Source organism: Polyodon spathula, chromosome 26, assembly GCF_017654505.1.
Source record: "Polyodon spathula isolate WHYD16114869_AA chromosome 26, ASM1765450v1, whole genome shotgun sequence".
NCBI classification, from domain to species: Eukaryota; Metazoa; Chordata; class Actinopteri; order Acipenseriformes; family Polyodontidae; genus Polyodon; species Polyodon spathula.
Window position 1 is genome coordinate 16,038,939 of NC_054559.1, and position 25,931 is coordinate 16,064,869.

The 25,931-nt window shown below is 44.7% G+C and overlaps 1 protein-coding gene across 9 annotated transcripts in view; it reads left to right on the forward strand.

Moving 5' to 3' along the window:
• LOC121300845 (protein CLEC16A-like) overlaps positions 1–25,377 on the forward strand; it is a 44,357-nt gene extending 18,980 nt beyond the window's left edge. For 8 of the 9 annotated variants that reach the window (XM_041229775.1, XM_041229770.1, XM_041229772.1 and 5 more), the window contains 13 exons: positions 36–162; positions 535–635; positions 828–947; positions 1,364–1,473; positions 3,520–3,564; positions 6,451–6,501; positions 7,501–7,629; positions 8,656–8,776; positions 15,689–15,840; positions 16,802–17,006; positions 17,231–17,398; positions 21,121–21,282; positions 24,459–25,208. In XM_041229775.1, the coding sequence (XP_041085709.1) occupies positions 36–162; positions 535–635; positions 828–947; positions 1,364–1,473; positions 3,520–3,564; positions 6,451–6,501; positions 7,501–7,629; positions 8,656–8,776; positions 15,689–15,840; positions 16,802–17,006; positions 17,231–17,398; positions 21,121–21,282; positions 24,459–24,616 (1,649 nt within the window). In that variant the 3' untranslated portion in view covers positions 24,617–25,208. The other variant, XM_041229774.1, reaches the window with a different exon arrangement.
• Positions 25,378–25,931: the final 554 nt, after the last annotated feature.

The following is a 25,931-nucleotide window of genomic DNA, read 5'->3' on the forward strand; positions in this document are numbered from 1 at the left end:
GAGAAGACTGTCTTAACCCCAGTGCTTCCCTGCAGAGATAGAGATGGTAATAATGGAGAGGTGTAAGATTTCTGAGAAGTCTGGGTTTACGGAACAGAACACGACGGATGAGGAGAAGACGGCAGCGGCTGCAGCTGCTGGGATCGAGGTCCAGAAGAGCAGGTACTGTACTGGGGTCCCTGGGGGGGTCAGTCTGGAGCCAGCTCCACTCCCTGAAGAACACGGGGGTCGTGAGAACACTGAGCAGTGAGGGGAGCATTGCAGGAGTGATGAAGCAGACAGACATGATCAATTGAAAAGCCTGGAAGTTAACTGCATTGTGACTTGATCTGATTTTAAATTAATATCTTCCCTGTTTTCTTTTTAAAATGACATTTGAGTTTAGTGGATATGGTGGCTTCTATGGTTCTGTTGCACAGAGCGCACTTTTCTATAGTCTGCATGCATGCCCATATTGCAGGTAAAGAGTGCTTATAACCTGAATACCATGCAGTAAGTATGAGCTGCTTCTAATGCTTTACATGTCATTTCCAGACCCTTTCTGGATATGGTTTATAATGCACTAGACTGCTCAACGGACGACTACTATGCCCTCTTTGTCCTCTGTCTCCTGTACGCCATGTCCCACAGTAAAGGTACGTTCCCATTGTTTCTTCTTTAGTGTTGAAGTAGATACATGATCTGTCACTGCGTTCATGTTTAAAGGTTCCAGAACAGTTTGAATATCTCCCGTCTTGGGTTGTTGAAACCTTCTCCAGTTCTTCAAACGTTTCTGCATCCACTTCATCCTTTGCTCGGTGTCATCTGACCCTGCTTCGTCTCTCCAGGTATCTCCTCACAGCTGCTGGAGAAGATCCAGCTCCCAGCACAGCAGGTAGAGAGGAGTTCGTACAGCCATGTGCTGGCAGAGTGGCTCATCAGGATCATGAACCAGGCAGCACAGCCAGGTACTATAAATCCTTCAGACTGAGATAGAAAGAATGTCCTGATTCGAGTCGGAGTCCAGCTTCTGACTATTTTTGTGGCTCTGATGTGGTTCCAGTGTAGAAATGTGATCCTGCAGTGAGGGAAGCACACCCTGGCGTGACAGACTCAAGTCACTTTGGCAGCTTCCTCTCCCAGCTTTAATAGCCCTAGGCAACTGGGAGCCTTATTACTTATGACCGCTGAGTGTCCTGTATTGTTGCAGCTGATTCTCGCCGGTACCAACATGCCTTGCATGCCGTACTTTTCCTGTTTACAGCATTCTTATTTAGGGCTGAGTGGAAAGAAGGTCTGTTATTACAGCTAATGGAGCTTACTATGTTTTTCTGTTACTGTGCTTTTATTAAGTGATATTGTGTATTTGGTATTGTTTCTGTAGATGGGAAGATTCGCTTGGCGACCCTGGAGCTGAGCTGTCTCTTGCTGAAGCAGCTGGTGCAGTCCAGCAGTGACTGCATCATTAAAGACGTTCACCTCGCCTGCTTGGAGGTAAAGATGAAAGTTAGAAACCGTGGCATTGGTGCCACTCTAGTTTGACACTTTTCTCAGTCCTGCTGCGGGCGTGAATGTGTATCACAGGATGAGTTCATTACTGGGGGAATGTCTAAACAGAGTCGGGTAGGAACAGCATACTGTTTTGTACGTGTAAATACACTGAGTCATACCCAGTGGAATCACCGTTTTGACATGTTTACAAATTAAAATCAACATAACACAGTTTTTTGTAAAGATAACATGACAGCAGTGTCATGCTACCAAATCTTCTCCTTTATGCCATGCACAGTTAAACTTATCGAATCAAATCTTGATATTTTTATATGCATTTCTAAACAGGTTGTGTTTTTAGTTGCGTTTTGTCTTTCATTAGTCGTGTTTTGTTTTGTCTTGTCAGTTGTTTTGTTTCTGTTTGTTAGCTGTGTTTTGACTTTTGACTGCACCTGATTTGATCAACAACAACAGATTTGTGTCTGTCCTTGTATTGTTTTCAAACCCATTAAAGTCCTGCTTCACGTTTTTGTGTCATCCGTTGGACAGCACTGACCAAAGTCATTGACATGTAGTGTCATAGTGTTAGCCCTGACCTTCACTGATATCGCAGGTATTGCCTTGCTGGCTGGAATTCATGTTTCCCCAGTCCCTACAGTGTAGTTTAAGAACGCCGGGAACTAGTGGTTCCTGCTGAGACTCCTTGTGGTTATCAGATCTACACTGTTCAGAACGGGATGTGCTCTGTACTTGGATGGCTTGGAGCCAAAAGCAGGCTTCTCCTTTTCTTAAGAGCCTGGTTACAAGAAACTCCTTGTTCAAGTTATTGTTTGCTCCCGCTACTGAGTGCTGTAAAATTCCTGAATGAGTCATCGGCAGTTTCAGTAAATGAAAAGCGAAGGGTGTCCTAGTAAGTCTTTGTGAACATGGTTCAAAATCAGTCCACTGTGTAATCAGCTCCTACTGTATGATGATAATGCCTGTGCATTTAATTTGAAGAGGAGCTGTGTTTACTTTGGGAGCTGTTTAAACACCAATCAATGTATTAAAAAAAAATATATATAGATATAGATATAGATAGTGTCTATATGGGTGAGTGTGCAGTAGGGATAGGGTTAGGGTTATTATTGACTGGTGGAACAGCGAGGGAGCACTGTGTCTATATGGGTGAGTGTGCAGTAGGGATAGGGTTAGGGTTATTATTGACTGGTGGAACAGCGAGGGAGCACTGTGTCTATATGGGTGAGTGTGCAGTAGGGATAGGGTTAGGGTTATTATTGACTGGTGGAACAGCGAGGGAGCACTGTGTCTATATGGGTGAGTGTGCAGTAGGGATAGGGTTAGGGTTATTATTGACTGGTGGAACAGCGAGGGAGCACTGTGTCTATATGGGTGAGTGTGCAGTAGGGATAGGGTTAGGGTTATTATTGACTGGTGGAACAGCGAGGGAGCACTGTGTCTATATGGGTGAGTGTGCAGTAGGGATAGGGTTAGGGTTATTATTGACTGGTGGAACAGCGAGGGAGCACTGTGTCTATATGGGTGAGTGTGCAGTAGGGATAGGGTTAGGGTTATTATTGACTGGTGGAACAGCGAGGGAGCACTGTGTCTATATGGGTGAGTGTGCAGTAGGGATAGGGTTAGGGTTATTATTGACTGGTGGAACAGCGAGGGAGCACTGTGTCTATATGGGTGAGTGTGCAGTAGGGATAGGGTTAGGGTTATTATTGACTGGTGGAACAGCGAGGGAGCACTGTGTCTATATGGGTGAGTGTGCAGTAGGGATAGGGTTAGGGTTATTATTGACTGGTGGAACAGCGAGGGAGCACTGTGTCTATATGGGTGAGTGTGCAGTAGGTTTTGAGAGCTAGAGAAAGCGTCGCTTGATGTGTTTTTCCTGCAGCCTCATAGTTTAGTGTACAATGGAACTGCTAACTCCAGCTCATTTGTCCCGTCTGGCGTCTCCGAATCTGTCTCAGGGGGGTCAAAGGAAAGTTTGCAGTGAAAATAACCACTTCTAATTGTAAATTTATCTCTGCTTTATCACAGGGGGCCAAAGAGGAGAGTATTCACCTGCTGCGACGCTTCTATAAGGTAAACACCCACTTCGCTTCAATATATACATACAGTGTGTGTGTGTGTATGTGTGTGTGTATGTGTGTGTGTATGTATATATAATGTATAGTGAATGTATATGTAGTGTGTAGTGCTTCCAGAGACAGATTGTCGGATATGTCTACTGGAGCAAATAATAATGGACCCTATTTGCAGAGCTGTAAGAAAAAAAATATATATATATATGTGTGTGTGTGTTTGATTGATTCATACTTTGAGAGTGCTCATAATGCATTTAAACAGGGAAGGCATGTGTTCAATGAATTCTGATTGAAAATCCCTTTTTTGTGTTTGTGAAAAGCGAGTTATGTTCAAACCTTTTTCATTTCAATTCAACAATACAAATGCAGAAGAATAAAGTGCAAAAGAAAAATAACTGAAAAGCCAAATCGTAAAATAATAATAGTTTGTGCGTTAAGTTATTGTTTTATTTAAGATTTGAGAGGATTACACCTAACTTCATGGAACTTGATGACACAATACAGTTTGCAGCTTTGTTTTAAAGACTTACTCGCAGGAAGTGAGGACTCTTTGTACAAATAAGTTAAGTCTAAAAAAAGGCAAATCTTGCTTAGTAAGAATTCCTGTGGTCTGCTATGCACGGTGGCCTGTTCTTTTCCCAGAACATATTCGCTTGGTCAATAAGGTCATGCCTTCACAGCTGATAAGTCAAGCTTCTCCATGACAGGGTCAGGGTCAAGGTCAAGGGGGTCTGAGTTCATGCTATCGTGGTTTCATTAGTGGCGGTTTTAAAGAAATAATGTTTTGTGACTTTTTATTTTTTATATTCAGGATTGTTGTGCCCTGTTGGGAGATTTCATGCTTTAATTATTTGGTTTAAACAGCTGATGTTCAAGGCACAGCCTGTGGCTTAGCAACAGGTTGCTTATGACTCTGCATGCTGACCGGCAAGTGATGACTGTGCTCCCTGGAAAGCGCTGATCCAAGTTCAAATGCAGGAAAACATATCCTGTTTTATTTTATTTTGTTTGCTAAGAGGGGGTTTCTAAATGAAGCTACAGTAATTACAGTACAGTTATTGAAAGTGTCAGACAGGCGGACAGCCAGACAGACCGTATTGAGTGCCATTCGATAGAAGTTGTCCCAGTAGCAGTAGCTCCTGTGAGAGGAACTCTTCGCTAATGTTTCAGATCCCTAATCCAGCGATCATATGACTCTGGGGCAGCCTCCTTCTAAAACCAACAGGGTCTTCCACAACTTCAAACACATTGACAAAAACTCTGAATTCAAACTCACAAAGCCAAGTGGAAAAGACAAATGGTGCCAACAAACGCCTTTGTTGGCGTAGCCGTGGTGATGCTGCGTGTTGCAGTGATGTTCAGTGTTGGCAATGATGACGTCGGGGGTGTTGGCCTGCATGGCTTCTTGTCTTCTAGTCTAGTGAGCTCGGTCCCTCCCCTCATGTGAAGATAAGCAGCGGTGTGTCCGGCCCCAGGGGCCTCTCACTTCTGGATTAATGATTCAAACAGGGCTGAAGGCATGATTCACTGTTACAATACTTAGGAGATGAAGCTTCTTCACTCTCAACCGCACCCCAACGTTCTCAAAGTGTACTCAGCAGGGCTTTATCATTCACCACCTGGATTTGCATGTTTATTTAATCACGATGGATCATTTCCAAGACATTGTGGGTTTATTGCGCAGTGCAATGGCCCATATGTTGCACTTTCAGTTTGAGTTATCCAGGCTTCCAGAGTTTTCTGAAGTTTAGTTTTGATATTAGAGACAAGCAGAGGCATGTAGAAGTGTTCGTGCACAATGAATAAAACAATGCAAAGGCTGTAAATAATATGGGGGCGGGGGAGTCATTTGGCATTTCTTCTTTTTATCTGATCTCAAATCTCCAACTAAGTTCCAGATCTGATGTCCATCTTTAAGTAGTCTGCACTGTGGGCTTCATTTTGAAGTGAGTGCTTATTGAGCGGCCCTCTTTGTCTTTTGTACAGTTGGCAACAGTAAGTTCTGTTGATTTGATGGTAGAAACATTTGATTGTATCACCCCTCCCCTGCCTAGATCCTGACCTGGCTGTTATAATTCACATCAATAAAATGACAACGTAAAGAGAGCCTGGGCAGTTCTGTGGGTGCTGTCTCTCTTCACCTTCTCAAAATCCGTCTTGCGTTTTGGATTGTTTTGTAAAGTTAAACACTGTAGTGACAAGGAAGCAGGGGCTGATTCCTAGGATTGATATACTGCTTTCAGGAGAATCTCACAGCGGTTTTCTGCTTATCTGTCCCCTTGTTACTGCCATTTCTACCCTGAAAGCGCTCAGTGACTCAGATGGTTAATGAACTAACCTCCACTTTGAAAGAAGTGCTTGATTTTCAGTTCCTTTTTCCTTTGATGTGCGCTTTCCAAGAAAAACCACACAGTCTATCAAACCCGTATTGTATCGTTTCCCCCCACCAGTTAGTTTAGCTATAGTTTGAAATGAGATTCTGAAGAGCACGTCTGGCATAGTATCAAAATGCACGTTTTAAAGCTGGCGTGTGGTTGAAGGCTGGCTAAGTACAATGTACGATAATCTGAATGAAAGATGTTGGGGTCTAATGTAACCGTTAGCTCTTAAAGTGAATGCCAAGAGCATTCGTCTATTCATTCCATGCCGATGGAATTGCAGACTGCAGTGCATGCACAAGAAAGCTGCTTTGCTTTAAATCCTACTGACATGTCCCGTATCTCCTTTGTCTGACTGACTGAGGATCTTCTGTTTCCAGTGAGGGCGCTGAGGTCTTACTGGAAACCGGCTTTACAAGAAACAGCTGCTGGCTTAGCGTTTAAAAACACAACCGAAAATAAAACAATCAAAGTGCTGATGTGGGATTTTTCTTTTCTTTTCCCAGGGAGACGAAATTTTCCTGGATATGTTTGAAGATGAACACAGGAGTATGACAGTGAGTGTGCAGAACTCAGAAGTCTGTTTGTTTGTTTGCTTGTTTCACCACGTTTAGACTCTGTGCTTGTTAAACGGCATGTGCATTGTATGCAAGGTCCAGAGTACAGTTGCTATATGTCCAGCATAGCGCATGTTAAAATGAAGATTGCTACAGACCCTGCAGGTGACATCATTGTAGAACTGCATGGTCATACACTGCACACTCATGTTCCAAGTTGCAATAGAGCTGTTTAACTTCTTATCTTGTTCTTTAGAAATCTAAAAGAATGTTTTTTTTTTTGTTTGTTTTTTTTTTTATGTGTAAATTGTCAGGGCTTTTTATCATGCCAGATCTTTGCACGTCAGAACTCTGACTTGTAGAAACACATTTAAGGATTGAGCCATTTTAGTGTGAAAAAACAAGGTCACAAGATTCTTTGCTGCCCGTAGTTTTCACTGGAAAAACCAATAGAACGAACCCTGGAGTCAATTGCAGCCAAACGTATATATTGGTATTGGATCAGATGCACAGAAAACTGCAACATTCAGGTTGTTAGGATAGTGTTTTTAGTTTTGTTAATAGAAACAGTGAATTGGTCAGCAGAGTAGAGTGAGTGTCAGCACCCTGCAGGGGTGAGTCACATCAGGGATGCTGTAATCGTACAGGTCAGAGCTACATTGGCCATACACATTCCCAAAATTCCCAGCAGTAAGAATATGAGTCACCTGTGATACAGAACTACATCTACAGAGACTACTGTTAACACTTGCTGTGGTTCCCAGCTGGTGAATTATGTAAAGCAGAGTTGTGCATGTCAGAGTTATGAAATATATCAAGTAGTTTAGGCTGCAGGGTGTGTCACTCCATTTCACAATACATACCATCGAAATGCCTGAAAGCTTTCATCATGCCAGCACACCTTTCGGTTTAGTTCAGAATCCCTGGCCGCTGATTTTTCCCGGGTCGCTGTTATTAAAAGTGTATTAATCTGCTTTGTTTGTTTTGTTTCCTCCTCAGAGTAAACCGTTGAATGTCGAGTACCTGATGATGGACGCCTCCATCCTCCTTCCCCCCACGGGAACCCCTCTGACGGGGATTGACTTTGTGAAGAGACTGCCCTGTGGAGACGTGGAGAGGACCAGGAGGGTAAGAGATCCGGAGCCTGCATCCTCTCCTCTCCTTCAGGGTCATGTTGATAAGTGCTTGTTTACTATGTGAAAAAGAACATGCATCAGCAAAATAACAAGATGGATGTGATTCAGTTATTCTTCATTGTTTTTTCCCCAGTCATGTCTCTCTCATGGGTAATCCAGTTCAGAATAGAACAAGACAAAAAAGCATTTAAAGCATTTGTGGTATTTGACCAAATAACCAGCTCTCCTAAGAACCACTTCTTTACTATAAGAGGCTTCAGTGAATCTGCAGGCTGTTGGGTGGGTTTTGTAAGCCAGGTCCCCATTGAAATCTGTGAATCGTACTCCTTGTGCTGCACCGATCACTCACCAGCTAAGATCCCAACCCTTTTAAACAATGTGCCCAGTGTGTTGGTAAATGTGGTTGGACAGTAAGGAGAAATGCTCAATGTGTTGATAAAGAGTCAGCCATAAACCACCAGTGTGAGAAACTCCTAGGTACAGCGTCTGCTTGCTGCTGACAGGAAACTTCATTTTGTTGTACAACAAAACTGCTTTGACATCCATTTTCTCAGAAGCTGGAGAGACTTGAGTGTGTGCTTTGCAAAAAAAAAAAAAAAAAAAAAAGGTGAAAATCCTGGTAAAAGCCACTGTTAACCGTGGCGGAGAAGTACAGTGAGTGCATAGTGTAAGCATAGGGAAAAGCATGTGTGCACACCATGGCAACGCTTTCCAAGGGTTCAAGCTGCTGTGCAGGATTTATGAAGCAGCCTTGCACACTGCTCTGGGGCAGGGGGTGTGCTGCAGCAGTAGTTCTGCACAGTGTGCACTGTGTCTCTGTCCCTCTTTGCAGTTTGCACTGTGTCTTGATCTCTTCTTCTGTGCAGTGTGCACTGTGTCTCTGTTCCTCTTTGCAGTGTGCACTGTGTCTCTGTCTCTCTGTGCAGTGTGCACTGTGTCTCGCTCTGTCCCTCTGTGCAGTGTGCACTGTCTCACTCTCGTCCTCTGTGCACTGTGTCTCACTCTCTCTGTCTCCCAGGCAATCCGGGTGTTCTTCATGCTGCGCTCCCTGTCGCTGCATTTGAGGTCCGAGCCCGAGACTCAGCTTCCACTGACCAGAGAGGAGGACCTGATCCAAACCGACGACGTGCTCGACCTGAGTGAGTACATAGGGGAGGACAGACCCTCTAGAGGGGTGCACCCTGAGTGAGCACATAGGGGAGGACAGACCCTCTAGAGGGGTGCACCCTGAGTGAGTACATAGAGGAGGACAGGCCCTCTAGAGGGGTGCACCCTGAGTGAGCACATAGAGGAGGACAGACCCTCTAGAGGGGTGCACCCTGAGTGAGTACATAGGGGAGGACAGACCCTCTAGAGGGGTGCACCCTGAGTGAGTACATAGGGGAGGACAGACCCTCTAGAGGGGTGCACCCTGAGTGAGTACATAGGGGAGGACAGACCCTCTAGAGGGGTGCACCCTGAGTGAGTACATAGGGGAGGACAGACCCTCTAGAGGGGTGCACCCTGAGTGAGTACATAGAGGAGGACAGACCCTCTAGAGGGGTGCACCCTGAGTGAGTACATAGAGGAGGACAGACCCTCTAGAGGGGTGCACCCTGAGTGAGCACATAGAGGAGGACAGACCTTCTAGAGGGGTGCACCCTGAGTGAGTACATAGAGGAGGACAGGCCTTCTAGAGGGGTGCACCCTGAGTGAGTACATAGAGGAGGACAGGTCTTCTAGAGGGGTGCACCCTGAGTGAGCACATAGGGGAGGACAGGCCTTCTAGAGGGGTGCACCCTGAGTGAGCACATAGGGGAGGACAGGCCCTCTAGAGCACCCTGAGTGAGCACATAGGGGAGGACAGGCCCTCTAGAGGGGTGCACCCTGAGTGAGCACATAGAGGAGGACAGGCCCTCTAGAGGGGTGCACCCTGAGTGAGCACATAGAGGAGGACAGACCCTCTAGAGGGGTGCACCCTGAGTGAGCACATAGGAGGACAGGCCCTCTAGAGGGGGACACCCTGAGTGAGTACATAGAGGAGGACAGACCCTCTAGAGGGGTGCACCCTGAGTGAGCACATAGGGGAAGACAGACCCTCTAGAGGGGTGCACCCTGAGTGAGTACATAGAGGAGGACAGACCCTCTAGAGGGGTGCACCCTGAGCCTTCACAGAGCTCTGTGTTTATTCCACGAGTGAGGAGAGCCGGAAAACCCAGACGAGCCCCAACGGGTAGGATTTGAATGGATTTTAAAATGAGTGTCTGATACAAAAATATGCCGCACGTTTATTGAGCACGAGGTTGTGCAGAAGGGTGTATTTAAACGGCTAAGAAGGTTTCTCCTAATTGAGTTTTGGACAGGAGTTCTTGGCCAGTTTTTAAAGGTCATGGCTTCAAAGCGATCTCAGTTGAATTAGCTGTTGATTAGCAGCAGTGGAGTCTCATGTTGAATTGTCTGCTTCTCCCTGCCTTTTCAGATGATCAGACACTGCAGGAGCGGCGCTGTAATGAAACCTGTACAGTGCAGAGAGCCGAGTTTTGAATGATTTAGTTCTTGCAATGCAGGGAGTATCTAAACTGTGTAACCACACCCAGGACTCGGTGTAAAGCCATTGTTTGTTCTTATTATAATTGAATATGTACAGTTGACCACAATACCTAAGGTATACTGTTCTCCAGGTGAATGTGTGCCGTGCAGGAGACAAGCCAGAACTCTAGCGCACCCTGTAACCAATGCATTGAAAAGCTGTCTGGCAGGGCTGGCGATGGAAATGCTGCCTGTTGGCTAAACAATCGTCTTCTGTTTCTCCCCCTGGCTGTGCACAGAGTCCCGTTCAGCACAGACGCCTCAGGCTGCATTAGTACAGACTGCAGTTTAAGCAGCAGCTTGTTTTGTGGTAACCATGAATTTGTTTTCGCGTCAGCAGTTTGCAAATTTTTTTTGTAAAATGAATACATTTTAACAGGATTCAGTTAGCCCATAAAATACCAAATATTTTTTCTTTTTCAAAAAAACCTCAGAACACAAGCTGTATTTATGTAATTTGCTACATTGCATTTGAACTTTTGCAGTTAGCAAAATTAGAGTAAGTTATCATAACAATATGGTAACTTTATATAATTTAGATACCAGGTAGAGTTCAATGCAGTGCTTTTAACGGCGTGTGCAATTGCAGGCAAATTGTTTCAGTACAGTATGGACCTGTGGGGGCATGTTGTGAAATTGAAATACAAAATAAGTAGTATATTTAAAAAAAACAGAATCTGTTGTGTGCTAACATCTCTATACATGCAAGACGTTTGGCAGCATAGAGGAGCAGTGGAAAAAAATCCAACCCCCTTTTTTTTTTTTTTCTCCTTCAAAACCAAGGAAATGCATTATTGAATGGGTTTATTTCCAGAGTATCAGCACAATCCCCTCGCCCCAAGCTTGATTCATGTGTAACAGACTGAACGGTTTAACGGCTCCAGACTGATTCCTGCGCCATTTAATTTGGCTATCTTGAGAAGCTGTCACTCACCCAGCGTTTTATCAAGATTGTTTCAACTCTAAACAGTCATCTGATTGCTGTTTTCATTCATATGCAGATATTTCAGTGCTCTGTTGACAGAGTGCTTAAGACATGAAAGATTTATATTGGTGTAGTGATGACAATATAAGGACTATGTAGAACTCTACTACAGTATATTGTAATATCATTCAAATAATTTAATTTGCCCCGAATTTAAATGTGTGAAGAACAAGTTTTAGGTTCACGTCACATTGCCAGTGTAAAAACAAAGATAATTCTCAGCATTTTTAATAAGGGCGTGTGTGTGAAAAACAAGCTCAAAGAATTGGTGTTTGAAGCTCTAGAAGGACTCCGGGGTTGAAACCACAGGATCCTGTGCATGTGTTCCGAATCCGAGTTTATACAGCTGGTTCATGTTGGAGACACTTCCGTCTGCATTCAGCGTGACAGAGAGCCCTCATGTTGCAAAGCCCCGAGAAGAATGTTCTCTGAACCATTTGCAAGCTTACTGCATGAAGGAGTGGAAACAAATCTGACTCAGTGTGGTTTATTGAAAGCTTTGTGGTCTTCATTGCTGTACCACTGTATCCCACCCATATATTCAGCACCGCTATTCAGTGGATGAATACACTACAGCCCTCCAGGTGTGATTATTCTCTACAGAGGAGAACACATTTTTTTTATTTCACTGTGGTGATATCCGCCACTGGCATGCAACGCAAACTCTGAGTATTGTTGTATGGGGACAAAAATAGTAGTTTTACCCGTAGGTAGCAGCCTGTATAATATATATAGAAATGAGTCAAGTGTTCCGTGTAATGATAATGTTGTAGGGGGTTGCAGCAGCAGGCTGCCGTTCAGCAGTGCTTTACCAGTACAGCTCATTACTTTTACAGTAAAGCCATTGAACAGCACCTACTGATTAATCAAACATGTGGGCAGCTTGTTCTCTAGAAGTGTGTCTTTCAGTAGGCGTTTCATCGAGGTGTCTTCTGAGATCTCAGTTCTCTCCCGTTGTCTTTGCACTTGGACAGTTCAGAAGCTCAATTGCAGTGTTAGGTTCAAGCACCCCCTCCTTTAATCACTGTCTGTGAAGCCTGGGTATCTGTTCATCTGCCAAGTATGAAAGCCTTCTCCCTTTGACATGCAGAATCCAGAGAGATTCCTTTTATGAGCTGAGGGTTATCAGACCTCTGGCTAGTTGGGTTCAATGATCCATAACGAATAGGCTTCTCAGCTGTTGGCACAATGCTGTAAGTTTCGATGGAATGCAGGTTTCTTGTTCTCTGCTCTCCCATTCGTTCATCCAAGCACTGCTTCCCGATGTCATCTCTGTGGTCTGAGAACAGCCAGGGAGATTGTGTTCTCTATTCACAGTGAAGGTTTGTCTTTGCGATACGGACAACGTATTCATTCAGTTTGAATGCGGTTCTGTCCCCCTCTCTCACTCCCTGAGCTGCTCCAGGTCTGTGAACAGCCTGCCCTGCACTGTGAGCATGGAGGGGTCTATTCCAGCTGGATATCAGGACCCCTCACACCTCGCTGTGAACGTGGAGGGGTCTATTCCAGCTGGATATCAGGACCTCTCACACCTCACTGTGAGCGTGGAGGGGTCTATTCCAGCTGGACATCAGGACCCCTCACACCTCTCTGTGAGCGTGGAGGGGTCTATTCCAGCTGGACATCAGGACCCCTCACACCTCACTGTGAGCATGGAGGGGTCTATTCCAGCTGGATATCAGGACCCCTCACACCTCACTGTGAGCGTGGAGGGGTCTATTCCAGCTGGACATCAGGACCCCTCACACCTCTCTGTGAGCGTGGAGGGGTCTATTCCAGCTGGACATCAGGACCCCTCACACCTCACTGTGAGCATGGAGGGGTCTATTCCAGCTGGATATCAGGACACCTCACTCTGATTGATTATTCTCTGATTTCATTTGGATTGTTTTTACCAGCAGTGCTGTAGATGGCAGCAGTTGCTTGTTGCTAAACTGAGACTTCGGGGGTTTTCTGCCAGCTGCAATGCAATCACGAAACTAGGGCAGTGTGCTAGACAAAGAGGTGTTACGGGAGGCCAGGCGGTCTGTAATCACACCCCCCTGAACCACACTCAACAGAGCAGGGCTGTCATTGATGACAGACTTACTCTGGAAACTGCTTTACCCAGAATGTTCTGTATTTGCTCATAGCGCTGGTGGTTAAACCACAGCACAGCCCAGCTCTGTGGGCTGCTGCACAGGAATCGAGAGTTCAGGGGAGGTTATGAAAGGGTGGGAGGTCCTGCCAGTGGGAAGTGTCCCCTCTCTGCCCTTGACTGGGCTGTGTTTTATAAATCCATCAAGACAAATCCAACTGTCACAGTTTCACTTTTCATCTTTTAGATGTTTGTGTATAATATGTAGATAATAGATATACACACGTAGATCCATGTCCAATTAGGATAGACTGTGATACTAGTCCTGTCTTTACTATGTGCTGATTGGTTGATTTAAAGATAGCATGCTGTGTTTCACCAACGTTACAGTATCTTGATCAATTCTATGTAAGTAAACATAACATGTGTAACTGAGGTGAATTTAACAGTGAGCAGGAGGGTGATGGGAAATGTGGTTCTGAGAGGTCCGTATGGGTACATGGGAAGCCATCTTGAGGCAGGGATTGCAATTTAAAAGTTTTAAATAAGTGGTCAAAATGTAATAATAATAATAATTAAAACAATACATACACCTTAGATAAACAGCTGTAGCAACACAGTGGAACACAATAAATAAAATGTCTTTGTCTGCCCTTTAAGCAAGAGATGGTGTGGATTACTGTGAGCATGATTCAGTGCTATCTTATCTTTTAGGAGATTGGGTTGTGTAAGTACAGTGTGGAGAGAAGTATCGGGCCAGATAAAGTGTAGCAAGAGTTCAGAGGAATTTCATTTCTTCTGCACAATAAACACTTTATTGCATCTGAGCTTTCAAACTGTAACATTCATACCTGCGCCAGGAGCTAATTGAACCAGAGACTCTTACTGATGGAAAATGTGTTCAAAATCAACATCAGTGTGAGTTTCTTGTTGTCCAATTCTACTGAATAAGGGGGGGAACAGATGTAAAGAGGAACTGCCTCTTGTTCCAAGCAGCACTAGATGAACATTTTAATGTTAGAGAGATAAAATCCCCTCCTTGTTTTAGCTAGCTGTCTAGTTATGTTTTACATCATAGTCCGATTGACTTTGATGCTTATCAGCCCTGGAAGCCAGAGTTCTCGGAGAGCCTTGTGTTTAAAATGGCCTGTGTCATTGGACCAGCATCACACTGAGTTGCCTGTTTAGCTTTTAACGTACATGTACAATCTGCTTTCATTTGTCTGGATTGAAGCCATGCATTTCAAGCTCAGAAGAGCCGCCTTCATCTCATAACATTGGTCAGCGCATCTTCAAGCAACTGCAGCCGGTTTAACAGAGCCCAAAGAGCCCAGCTCCAGATTGCGATGTGTAATTGAAACTCTCCCAATGGAGATTGACTTGAAGCTTTCCCAATGCAGATTTCCATTCATAGTGCTAGGAGCTGTAAAGCTTGCACTCTCTACAGTACAGTGTTGAAGGCGTAGCTTTGCTAATAATGATACGTTTCTTCTGTGTTTCACAACCCCGGCACCAGCCTTTGAAATGCAGGTGTCTGTGCCAGTGTCAAGACCAGCTTTCCCTCAGACATGTTTTAAGATCCACTGACTCTTAAACTGGGCTGAGCTAACTACTGCTTCAGAAGAAGAATATAACTCTCTGTGAGACTCGCCCCCAAATTCCTACAAATATTCTACATCTTATTATAAATGCCAGTTCTGATGAGCGGGGTTAAAACCAAAATAAAATAAAACCGAATCTCCTCGATTCCATTTGAATGTCAAGCGGTTCTGCTGATTAATCAGGATACAGTACTAGTCAGCAGGACTCTTCAGCTGAAGGAGCACAAAGCAATTTTTTTAGGAATAGTGGCTTAAAACATGGTTCCTAGTTTGAGGTAACTTTGCTGTATCAAACCCCCAAGTCCCCCCTGGTGTGCCATGCTGTGGCCTGAAACCTAGTCTCCTGAAACCAAAGTTCCAAGCCGCGCAGCGGCTCCATGTTCCTCGGCTTCAGAAACCTCATCCTCCAAAACTTCATCCACTTTTTAGGAAGCTCCGTTGATCTTCTGTTCAAATAGAAGGAGAGTGTAGCTTTAAAAAAAAAAAAAAAGCAGAAGAAAAGCAAAAAATGCCTGTGTTTAGAATAGCAGTGACTGTTTACTGGTTACTGATCACAATAAATAGGATGCCCCCCATGCAATACCATGGTACCCATCCTTGGGAATGAATATCAGAGCTGCTTTGAACCTGATCTGCCTGCCTAAATACTGTGCTGGTAATTTAGTGCCCTGTGTGTTGTATTCCCATCATGAATAGGTGATTTGATCAGAGCTCTATAAGAAGTGCACGCCTGTGCACAGGCTGGTATCTGTGTGACTGTCTTCTTCATGTGTTGGATGGGATTGTGCAAAACGGCCTGTCCTTCGCTTGCTCCCTGCAGATAACAGTGACCTGATCGCCTGCATGGTGGTCTGGAAGGACGGGGGGCAGGCCCAGCGCTTCCTGGCTGTGGACCTGTACCAGATGAGCCTGGTGGAGCCCGAGACCAAGCGCCTGGGCTGGGGGGTCGTCAAGTTTGCCGGCCTGCTGCAGGTAACAAGACCGACGATTTGTAGTCTCTCATTTCTAGTATTCTCCCTCATTTCCTGTTTTCTAAAGTTGTTTTATTAGATTGTTTTTTATTTTTATTTAACATTTAAAGTGCTTTGAGATACGGTGGTACGAAAAGTCCATATAAATACATTGAAATTGATTCACTGTTAGAACTGAGCTGCACAGCTAAGGTTTTGATTCCTTGATGCTGAGTTGGTATTCAGTAAGTATGTTATGTGAACACTAGCCCCCACTCCGGGTTTTTAAGAAACGGCTTGCCAATGCTTTTATACGTTGTTACTCTGCCGCCAAGCACTAACTTGTGGGGAGGGTGGGTTGTATCGGAGAGATACGTTTCTTCTAAATTGGTTTGTTCTTTCAGTTGATGTGAAATAGCCCGTCAGCGTGGAAATAAAACAAGCAGTGCAGTTTTTATACAGTGGAAAATATAAAATATTTGCTAGTTGAGTCATCTGCAGGGCTGGGGTTGTGCTTTCAGAAAAGAGAACAAGCTTGTGACATTTCTTCTGCACAGTTCTGAAACAAACTGGTCCATCGGTACACCTGGCTTTGTATCTGGGTCTGTACTGCACCTCAATCTAAAGCTGAGCTGCAGTACAGAACTGGGACGTTGTACAGCCCAGGAAAGACTAGCAGGACATTCTGTATCAGTGATGGAAATAAAACTCCAAATTGCATAGCAGTTTCACCCATTCCAGGGTTAATACAAGCTTGATTAGCCACAGTGTATAGGAAGTAAAGCTCAGGTGTGTGTCATTGAACGTTGCTTTACATTGAAACCAGTAATGGCTCAAACAGCTGTGCAGTGGGAGTCTTATTTCCATCCCTGTTGTATTTACGGAAGCTGGCTAGAACCTGTTGGATGTCTGACAATGAGTTGAGCTGTGTGTCCTCCTCACCCGGTGTGTGTGTGTGTGTGTGTGTGTGTGTGTGTGTCCAGGACATGCAGGTGACGGGGGTGGAGGATGACAGCCGGGCCCTGAACATCATCATCCACAAGCCCACCTCGAACCCGCACGCCAAGCCCTTCCCCATCCTGCAGGCCAACTTCATCTTCGCCGACCACATCCGCTGTATCATAGCCAAGCAGCGGCTGGCCAAGGGGCGCATCCTGGCACGGCGCACGAAGATGCAGAGGATAGCCGGTGAGTGAGCCTGCCTGTCTCTCCAGTCCTGGCTCAGCAGCATTACGCTTGCTAAGTCTCAGCTGCTGGTACTTCTGACTCTCCCCAGTAGAAGTGGAGTAGGCAGTTAATGTAGGTTCAATCGCATGTAACAATAGCATGCTTTAAATACAGTTCCAGTTTAACACACTATACTATACTAGACCAGACATCCTGCTTGTTAAAGATGTCTCTGTGTCCCGCAGTGCTGCTGGACCTCCCTGTCCAGCCCTCGGCAGATGTCCTGGGTTTCCCTCGGAGTTCGGCAGCATCTTCTCAGCACCTGCCCTTCCGCTTCTACGAGCAGTCCCGCCGTGGGCTGAGCGACTCCACCGTGCAGCGCTCAGTCTTCGCCTCTGTGGACAAGGTCCCAGGTAACTGCCACCACCCTGCATCCTCCATGCTTCTGTGGACGCGCCTCCCACACAGCATGGCTTACAGCAAACTTGATGGTTTTGTTTGTGGCTTTGTTTCTTTGGCCCTGTGCTATACCGTCGTTGTTTTTTCTTTGTTTTCTTTATTGAATGGAGTTTTAAAGTCTTATTTCTGTTCCTGGAACTGTGCTGTTTTTTTGTGTTCACAGCCACATGGCAAGTGGTAATGCCAGTGTCTCATGGCAATGCATTGTGGTTGATGGTTTTTATTTTCAACCATTTCCACTCTGCTGACAACCTGAAAACACTTGAAACTCCCAGCTGTTTAACACATACAGGACTGCGAAGTGCATTCAGGGCAGGATCCTAAACCAGGGACCGGCACTGGATCAGGACTGCCCGTCTAGGGACAGCGGGTCAAACACTTCACTCCACTGAAGCTTGGTGATCATACTGTATGAAGCTGCACCACAGCCCCAATCCCACAGCCCCCACACCACACCCCTGATCCCACAGCCCCAATCCCACACCCCCGATCCCACAGCCCCAATCCCACAGACCCCACACCACACCCCCGATTCCAAACCACTGGCCTCCCTCTGTCTGCAGCCCCACCCCTCGTTTGAACAGCAGTCACACTAGCGATCTGATCAGCATCGTGTTTTTTCTGTTTTTACTCTTTTCTTCTGAACTGTATTCTGAGACCACAAGTTTATTTTATTATTGCACCAGCTACATGGATCTTCTGTTCAGCTTTTAATGAAGCCGTCGACAGGGTGTCATCCTTCATCTCCGAGAGATCAGGAGTGGCATTCAGTAATCCCTCGCCACAAAGAAATACCCTTGGTATTTTAGCCATCCACGTTCGTGTTTGTGATGCTTGTCTATACCACAGATAAAGTTCTGGAAATGAGGATCAAGTGCATGAGTTGGTAACCCAATTCCTTTTTTTATTTTGCATTAGGGAACAAAAATAAGGTTTAATGTAATTAGTGGATTAAGATGCCGTATATATTTTCCCAGAGAAATCCTCTCTAGGTAATGTATTACAGTTTGAATCGCACATCATGGTTTGGTGCATTTCTGTCCTTTTTTTCTATAGGCCTTAGTGAGGTGTACTTATCAGTATGGTTTGAATTCAGATAAATGATTAATCTGACTGGGTTCAGCATGTAAAGTAAATGCACATTTCCTTTTTTTCTAATTTTTTTTTTAGTTTATATCAAATGGGGTTACCAGCTGTTTTAGCACAAGTGCATCTCTCTAATCTGTGCATTGCTTTATAAGGAACTTTATTATTAGCAGAGTTCTTCTTTCGTTTCTTCTGAAACGAGATTTCAACAAGGAGTCCTAGCCTCATACAAGTTTACCATAGTAAAAGCATAGGGAAGCATTGTGAAACCCAAAGAGGTATGGTAATCTGTGGTAAAGTGCACTAGTACAACTAAGGGAAAAGCCCCTGCGCTAGTATCAGAATGGGAAGGACCGCTCACTGTGTTTTAGAATATCGCAGAACGCACCTACAAGCAACAAGGCAGCTTATTGGGGTGAAGCAGAGCAGTCATTTGAACTGAAGTCCAGTTGCTGACACACTGTCATACTGAAAGGCTGTCCTTGCTGAGGGCCGTTTCCTGTCATTATGAAACTGATCTGTTGAATCAAAAGTCTGGCGTCCAAATGAGTGTTGTTCCTGGTGGGCCTGGAGTTTACAGTAAACAGGAATGTGTGTTTGCTTGCATTCATTGTGAGTAATCTCATAACTTCAGCCAGGGCATTAACCTACATCTAACTAGTGAGATGATAATAGTGTGTGGTTATACTATGCATTTCCCGTAGTGTACCCGGGTTTGCCACGGTTGTTAATATTCTATACCATGCCTCACTATACCGGTGCTTTGCCTCTGGGAATCTTGTATAAGAGCAGGGCTGGGTGTCCAGCTGTGGGCAGCATGCTGCTCCGAGCTCTACCCTTATATTTTACATCCTGTCGGCAGTGCTGCTCAGGATCTGAACCATATCTAAAAGCTCAAATGAAAAATAAAATCGCAGTGATGTGCCTCATGTCAGCTGTGGTTACGGCACTGGGAACATGTCAACAGAAGATATTTAGGCACGGAAGTCAATTCGATTCCGAAGTACACCTTCTTTTCCCATGGACTGTTTAGGGCAGCGATGAAGATGACATCAGTTTATTTGCACTGCAATCTGGCACTGTCATGTGGATGGTGTAGTATTGCTCATGATCGTTCGCATTAGTATAGCTTACAGTAAAGCACTTGTTATTGCAAGCCACTGGATGGCATGTGACAAAAAGAAGTTCCTGCCGGTCTGTGTGAAGCCAGAGGCAGTGCATCCTTAGGAGATGGTCTGGGAAAGTGAGGGGATTGCCGCGCTGACCATGACTTTCACATTGATCTGTGAAATGAATACTGCTTGGGTTCATTAGAAACCCTAAACTGGGGAATTCACTGACTAATTCGAAACTCTCTCGGTTGTCTTTTGGGATTTCCTTCGCAAATGAAATTCAGATAAGAGTTTGCAAAGTTCTGAGAAGTTGAACTTGGACGGCTGCCACGTACAGAATCTGAGCAGCGCCATGGGGATCGGGGCTGTGATGCAGCGGCGTGGGGGCTGTTTGATCGGGGATGTGATGCAGCTCCGTGGAGGCTGTGGGATCGGGGCCGTGATGCAGCGGCGTGGGGGCTGTGGGATCGGGGCTGTGATGCAGCGGCGTGGAGGATGTGATGCAGCGGCATGGAGGCTGTGGGATCGGGGCTGTGATGCAGCGGCGTGGAGGATGTGATGCAGCGGCATGGAGGCTGTGGGATCGGGGCTGTGATGCTGCGACTTGGTGGCTGTGGGATTGCGGCTGTGGTGCAGCGGCTTGGGGGCTGTGGGATTGGGGGTGTGGTGTGGTGTAGGGGCTGTGGGATCAGGGGTGTGGTGTAGGGGCTGTGGGATCAGGGGTGTGGTGTAGGGGCTGTGGGATCAGGGGTGTGGTGTAGGGGCTGTGGGATCAGGGGTGTGGTGTAGGGGCTGTGGGATCAGGGGTGTGGTGTAGGGGCTGTGGGATCGGGGGTGTGGTGTAGGGGCTGTGGGATCAGGGGTGTGGTGTGGGGGCTGTGGGATTGGGGCTGTGGTGCAGCTTCATACAGTATGATCACCAAGCTTCAGTGGAGTGAAGTGTTTGACCCGCTGTCCCGAGACGGGCAGTCCTGATCCAGTGCCGGTCCCTGGTTTAGGATCCTGCCCTGAATGCACTTCGCAGTCCTGTATGTGTTAAACAGCTGGGAGTTTCAAGTGTTTGCTCATGAAATACTAGAGAAAAAAACATAAAATTTGGACATTAAGTAACAGGGATGGAAATAAGACTTTTGCACAACAGTTTCACCCATTCCAGGTTTTGATACAAGCTTATCAGCCCCAGTGTGTATAGGTAACAAGCTCATAGTAAAACCAGAAATGGATCTAACTGCTATGCAATGGGGGTCTTACTGCCATCGCTGCTGGTAATATCATCACACCGGTGCCATTAATATTGAATCCCTTTACATTTTACTTCCTTTCTCCTTCCTATTCAATTGCATGTGGTCCTGTTTTGATGGTGAAACACATGGTGTGAATATATTGCTGTGCAGCACTAAAGGGTTTAATGTGTAGCTCTTGGGAGGGGATGGATAGCTTCTGTTTTAACCCCTGGTGTGTTTCACTCTCTGTTTCAGGCTTTGCGGTGGCCCAGTGTATAAACCAGCACAGTCCCTCCCAGATGCCGTCACCCTCCTCCCTGTCCAGCGGGAGTGGGAGTGGGAGTGGGAGCACTGGGCGCTGCGACTCCATCGCAGCCAGCACTATCTCCACTCCCTCAGCCACGCAGAGCCCCTCCGGTAACGCTGTTAACACCTAATACTGCCTTCTGTCTGCTTGTACCACACACCTGCTCTGTGTTTTACTGCGATTAATCAGTATAGCCAGGGTCCAGCACAGCCAGCGAAGTTCTGCAGGGTCCAAACTGCTTACTCACTACAAGCCATGAAATGGTGGCTCGTGGCTATTGCATTATATGTCTGCTGCAGAATTTTATTTACTGTGCTAAAAGCCTGATGAGTGAACAGGCGCTCAAATTCCTGTACAGACCGATGCAATAAATATTGTATTGATCTTTGTTTGAGTGCACGACATTGTGTAGTTGCTGCTGATAGTCCACTGTGGCAGTTTTGAATGGTGGACTGGTGGATATTTCATATAATGATATTAGTTTAATCTCGTAGAAACGTAACCAAATGCAGTGACAAAAGTTTCAATGTCTTCAAACAGTTGAAATGTTTGCTGTTGAATTTATTGTTACTTTTAGCATTCCTAAATGTACACCCAATCGCCAATTCAAAAGGTACAGTAAACCACAGCCAGTTTAAAGGGTTCATTTGCTGTGAGATTTACGCATTGAAAGCTCCTCCTCATCACTTCTATTCCGATCAGTGGAAACCAGCACTCCGTGATGATACTAATTTAACCTCAGGGCTCCAGTGATGTTAGTAATTTAACCTCAGGGCTCCAGTGATGTTAGTAATTTAACCTCAGGGCTTCAGTGATGATAGTAATTTAACCTCAGGGCTCCAGTGATGTTAGTAATTTAACCTCAGGGCTTCAGTGATGATAGTAATTTAACCTCAGGGCTTCAGTGATGATACTAATTTAACCTCAGGGCTTTATCTCTGCCTGGTTTTGCCAGACTCCCTCGCACCAGCCCTGTGATGATGAATGACAAATCAAAAGAAAGAAGCAGACTGCTTCTGATCTGAAATCAGAATCAGTTTCTTCTCGATTTCATCCGAAGTGCACTTTCCACCTTGTGCTTGACTGCATTCACAGTGGAGCGTGTTTCAGCAGCTTCCTCTTTTGTGTGGGGGTGGTGTGTATTTTAAATGCATTTATAGTACTAGCAAAGGCAAACTCCTACGCTATACTTGTAAAGAGTCAGAAAAAAGTAAAGATCAAGTCCTGAGAAGGGAAGGGAAGGGGGTAGATGTGGTTTTGGAAAGACCCAAACTTTATTTAGCTCTTCACATTGTTGAAACCCAGAAGTAGCTTGATGTTCTGTGTTTCTAGCAAGCAGCAGTGCTGTGGGGTTTGCTGGAGACGTGTCTCGCTGCGACTCCACTTTTCAGGAGCTGCTGTACAGCGTGGAGCCCGTTTCAATTGGGTCCAGGTCAATTTCTACTCTCTAATGACAAAGCATTCTAAAAGTTTAAAACACACCATTTAAATGTGTTGTGTGTTTTTTTTTTTTTTTTTTTTTTTTTTTTTATTAATGACTTCTGGTTATTATCTCCTACGGACATTCGATTTGAAAGAGTCCCCAATCCGTGGGCAAAGAGCACCTTCCCAGCTCCTCTGACGCTGTGGTGAAGGCAATGAGTTTACGAAACTGGTTCCTTTTACGATAGAATCCTGTATTTACGCAGTGTATTATCTGTACTGTACATTACTGTACCATGGAATTCCCCCATAGTGTTGTTTGCAGTTTTGATTGTTCTGTTTCTTGTAAATTAATTATCGGTGCTAGACAGATGACGAAAAAGTAAAAGTGAGTAGTTTTTCTGAAAAGATTGTGCAAGATTAATTCTCGTAGGGGATAGCAGGAAGCTAGCATGCATGGAAGGATTCATCCATTCCTATCTGAGAAATCTCTGGAGCACGACACCTAAAAGATAACCGAGAAGCCACTGCATAAGAGCACAATCCATGTCTTTTGGTTTTTAATAGCCCCAGCCAGTAAAACTATACAGATTTGAAATCTGTACAGTAGTGACTGAATAAAGTTCATCAAAGACACTTGAGATTGTGCCATCGGGATCTGCGCCACTGATTTTGTTTGTTTATAGAGCTATATCTGGAGAAGACGCTGACTGGTGTTTTTTTTAAATCGTTTGCAGTTTGGCATTGTTTCCAGGAATGTTCATGTTTACTGACCTCTTCGAGTGATGGGATTTCGTTCTCCAGGTTGCTTCTTTAACAGCCCCCTTTTTCGTGGAATTGCGAACATAATAACAAAACCTTTTTTTTGTTTGTTTCCTCGGTTAGGGGCTGTCAGTCTCGAGTGCAGAACAGGACCTTTTATTTTTTTTTAAGTACAGTTTGAGCTCACATGCCAGGAATGCTTCAGGGATTAGCATTGTGTTTGCAGATACAGTTTCAAGACATTTCATTGTTGCTCTGTGAGAGTGCAACACTACCCTGCAGGTTGTCAGCTGTGTGTGAGCCAGACCCCTGCAGACTATACCAGCTGAGAAAGCAGGTTGTACTTTATTAATGTCAGACTGTTCAAGTCTTTTACTGAACATGCACTATTTTCAAACATGAGATCTGGTCATTTCACCTGGAAGATGACATTGTCCCTACCCCTTCAAAGACTGCTGCCATGAACCAGCCAGCTGCTCATGTGAAATGACTCAGGGAAGCACAAGTGTAGCAGATTTCCTGAGAGTAAGGTGTGGAAACTGAGAGCTTTCTTTAACACAACACAGCACCAGATCTCATATTTTAATATAGAAATACAAACAAATTGATGCAATTGTCGGCAGCTTTCATACATCTCGTTATAATATTTGAGAATCCTCATTTGCACTCTATCTCTGCCCCCTTTTTGCAAATGTATGCAGGAATGCCTGTAATTACATATTCACCTAAAGTTGAACCACAAATTAAAACTGCAAAGCATTTCCTAGAAAGTGGCTAACAGAATTACACATGCTTAGTACATTTCACCAAAGACTTCCGACTTGTTTGCAACTGGGTTGTGACCATTTCGATGAAACACTTTAGTACATCTAGCCCTTAGTTTAACACAGATCATTAGGACTAGAATTAAGAATAAGATGATGCTGTTGTGTTTGAATGTTTCATAGCTGCTTTAGATTCATGAGTGTGCATGGCGGAGGGCAGGCCATTCCTGTGATCCTCTCCCTTGCCCATGCAATGTGTCTGTCGGCCATTAACGTCAAGCAGCAATAGCTGTCAATGTGTTTCTAACATGCTTCTTGTTTTGCTGGTCACTTTTTAGGACAAGAGATTCTGACAGAGTGCATCCAGGCTGTGCTGCTGGTCTCCAACATGGCTATGTGTGTGTTTCTTAACTGCTGGTCAAGCCATCGCTTCAAAAACACACAAACAAACATGCATTGGCACATAAGCACAGTGATCTCAAAACATCTCAGTTGATGTATTGGAAAATCAAAGCGTCAGGATTGTATGTCATTCATAGAGTGTTATGAACAGCAGTGCCCTGAAGCCTGACAAGCAGTACTGGCCTTGTAGGTCTTAAAAGTTGCCAGTAGTTGTTCCCACTAGCGACTAGTGACACTGGCATGAGCTCACACAAGGCCCCTCTGCCTCTGTGAGTTTGTCCTTTGAGTCATTGGCACATTTATTTTTCAGAAATAAAAACACACCGAATAAAGTTATCAAACCAGATATAAACAGCCAAGACTTTTAATGTAGCAACTTGTGAACAGTCTTTTAAGCTGTTTCTTGTTCATTTTAGAATTGCAATGTTTGTTTTTTCAGATAAAAGTAACTGTGGTAATGATTTGGAGTAAGTGTTTGTGAGAGTCCAGCCCGTTGTGTTCATGTGGACTGGATCTCATGGGACTGTCCTAAAGGATAACCTTCAAATAAAAGTGTCTCTCTTCCAGCAGTTAGGATCCTGCACCCTCCATCCTGCGCTGACCTCCTTGCTGGGTCTCATCACTGCTTCCCACCTCCCTCTCTGTGTTCCATTGTCTAGCCTGCCCTGTGATCTGTCCCTCTGTTCTCCTCTAGTCAGGTCTGGCAGGAAAGGACGACAGCGAGTCTTTAGTCTGTCCGATGCTGAGAGTCGCGGTGGACACTGGGTTTAGGTCTCCAAGCAAATCCCACCCAGGCACGTCCCTCTGTCACGTTCACATAGGTATTACTGAGCCGGAGACCAGGAAAATGAATACGATGATTATTATTACGATCTAATAATAATATAATAATTATAATAAGTTAATTAATCCTAATAATTGAGGTCACTGTACCCTATCATACGACAACGAGAATATGGAAAATTTTCATTTTTTTCCCCACAAAAAAAAAAAAAAATATATATATATATATATATATATATATATATATATATATATATATATATATATATATATGTATATATATGTGTGTATATATGTGTGTATATATATATATATAATTTTTTTTTTTTAATTCCACCTCTGCACTTGACTGAACAGTCCGCTGATCTGCAGACAATTGGGAAAGCAAACACCCCCGTGCAATCCTGAGATCTAGCAGTAACAGAGGGGGACAGTTCTACATGGGTACTTGCACAGCGAGTATGTAAAGAACTGCAAGCATGATACAGCGTGTATTTGCCCTGAGCAAGGCTGGGTCGTGTTAGTGGGTAGTATGTGGATTTTTACGGTTATTCAAAGTAAGCTGTATGTAAAAGTGGCAGCCTGGAGAGTGGTGATGTAACAGTGGATTAAGTTTTGCTATTGTA